Below are 1817 nucleotides of genomic sequence, written 5' to 3'. Positions count from 1 at the left end.
TTGGAACAACATTCATTGTACAAAATTTCCAAACAATTCGAAATGGGAAAAAATGCGAATTTTATGTTTTTTAATTTTAATGAAAACCATTGCTCACCTGTTTATTTAAAAGGTTAGAACGGAAAATCTTTTTAAATTTGAATCAATGCATATAACTTCTAAAAAACATAAAACACAATTCAAAAATCAAGTTATTGGTGGTTGCATTTTTTCTTATTTTTTACGTTTTTTCACCGCTGTGCGCCGTCGGCATACAATGTAAGCACGTAAGGAATCAGGCATAAATAAAAATGTATACCTTTACATTTTTCATTATATTTTATTGAACATGTCATAAATAAATTGAGGAGATTCTTCCGATGAAAATGAGGCCAAATTTGAATGTAATCGAACAATTTTTATTCATATGTAACGTTGCGATAAAAATTATGTTTGTATTAAAAATGGTTCGAATGATGTCGTGTTTGCACTAATTTTCATCGGGAGAATCTCCTCAATTTGTTCGTAACATTTTCATGAAAGTATATTGAAAACTGTAAAAGATTAAATTTTTACTCTCGCGTGACTTCTCGTCTGTTTACATTATCATGCCGTGACTCTCGCGCCGCCAACCAAAACACGACAAAAGGCTCCTCGTGCGTTACGTCTTCGCGACAGTTTTCTTCAATCGTGTAATCGACTACATCCAGTATTCGATTCTTTTGCGCGTTTTGAACTGTGATTTGTGAAGGAAAGTTTGTGTCAAAAGTGAAATGAGTGACACGGAAAATGTGGACACCGAAGAAATCAAAGAAGATGTGGAAGATAATTCTGAAAAAAATCGCTCGAACATAAATGCAAATCGTGGGGTGCAATTAAGGCTATTCAAAAAGCGATATTCAAAGAAAAGAGCATACCGCGAAAAGAGACGGCGCTTAGCCCTTCAGGAAAAGAACGATTCCAAAGAATTTGTACATGACAGTAATGTAATTAGTCGGCCAGAAGAACTTGCTGAAGAACATCTAGAAGAACCGTCAACATCCGATGGACGAAGACACGCCGAAGAAAAGATTATTCACATGCCATCGGACGAAGAAACTGAAACGGCGAGTTCAGGAGAAATGCAAGAAATACAAAATATAAAAGAAGGCACAGATGTAGAAAGTGCAACCAGCGAACGGGAAAACTTCATTATAGAAGAAGTAGTGATGAACTAGCCACAAGAACAATCGTCTTTCTCAAGTGGCTTGAGTGTTGTGGACATGCAGCACATGTTTGCTGAAATGCAGAAAATAGGACACCATGCAATAAATAGAGGACGCTGTGGAATTAGGCACCTAAAAATAACCGGCACGAAACGATCGGGCCTGACGACCACCCTCAGCGTAATGTGCACTATGTGCCAATACAAAGGTGAGATCCACAGTCAACCCGACGAAACTCAAGAAATGAACACCAACCAGAGCGCCGTGGCTGGAACAATTCTCACTGGGGGCAGCTATGCCCAAATGGAAGAATTTCTTGCAGCAATAAACATACCCTGCATGTCGAAGAAACCGTTTAGAAAGCATCACGATCAAATTGTAAATTCGTTAATTGATGCTGCAGAAGAAGAGATGATAGCAGCGGCCGAGGAAGAAAAATGCTTGGCCATTGAAAGAGGCGACATTATTCCCGAATCCGGCATACCCCACATCCCCGTCGTGGCCGACGGAAGCTGGATGAAGAGATCCTACCGCAGTGGAATATACAACTCTGTGTCGGGAGTGGGCGTCATAATTGGATATCACACCAAAAAAGTTTTATTTACCGGCGTGCGAAACAAAATCTGCAGGATT

The 1817-nt window shown here is 39.3% G+C and overlaps 1 protein-coding gene across 1 annotated transcript; it reads left to right on the top strand.

Moving 5' to 3' along the window:
* Positions 1-752: 752 nt before the first annotated feature.
* Positions 753-1196, top strand: LOC107190799. Its single transcript, XM_015579682.1, has one exon. It carries the CDS (start codon positions 753-755, stop codon positions 1194-1196), a length of 444 nt encoding a protein of 147 aa, XP_015435168.1.
* The last annotated feature ends 621 nt before the right edge of the window (positions 1197-1817 follow it).

Source organism: Dufourea novaeangliae, unplaced genomic scaffold (genome assembly GCF_001272555.1).
Source record: "Dufourea novaeangliae isolate 0120121106 unplaced genomic scaffold, ASM127255v1 scaffold231, whole genome shotgun sequence".
In the NCBI taxonomy this organism is placed as follows: Eukaryota; Metazoa; Arthropoda; class Insecta; order Hymenoptera; family Halictidae; genus Dufourea; species Dufourea novaeangliae.
The sequence above is the reverse complement of the archived record's forward strand: the minus strand, read 5'-3'. Positions and strand labels throughout refer to the sequence as shown.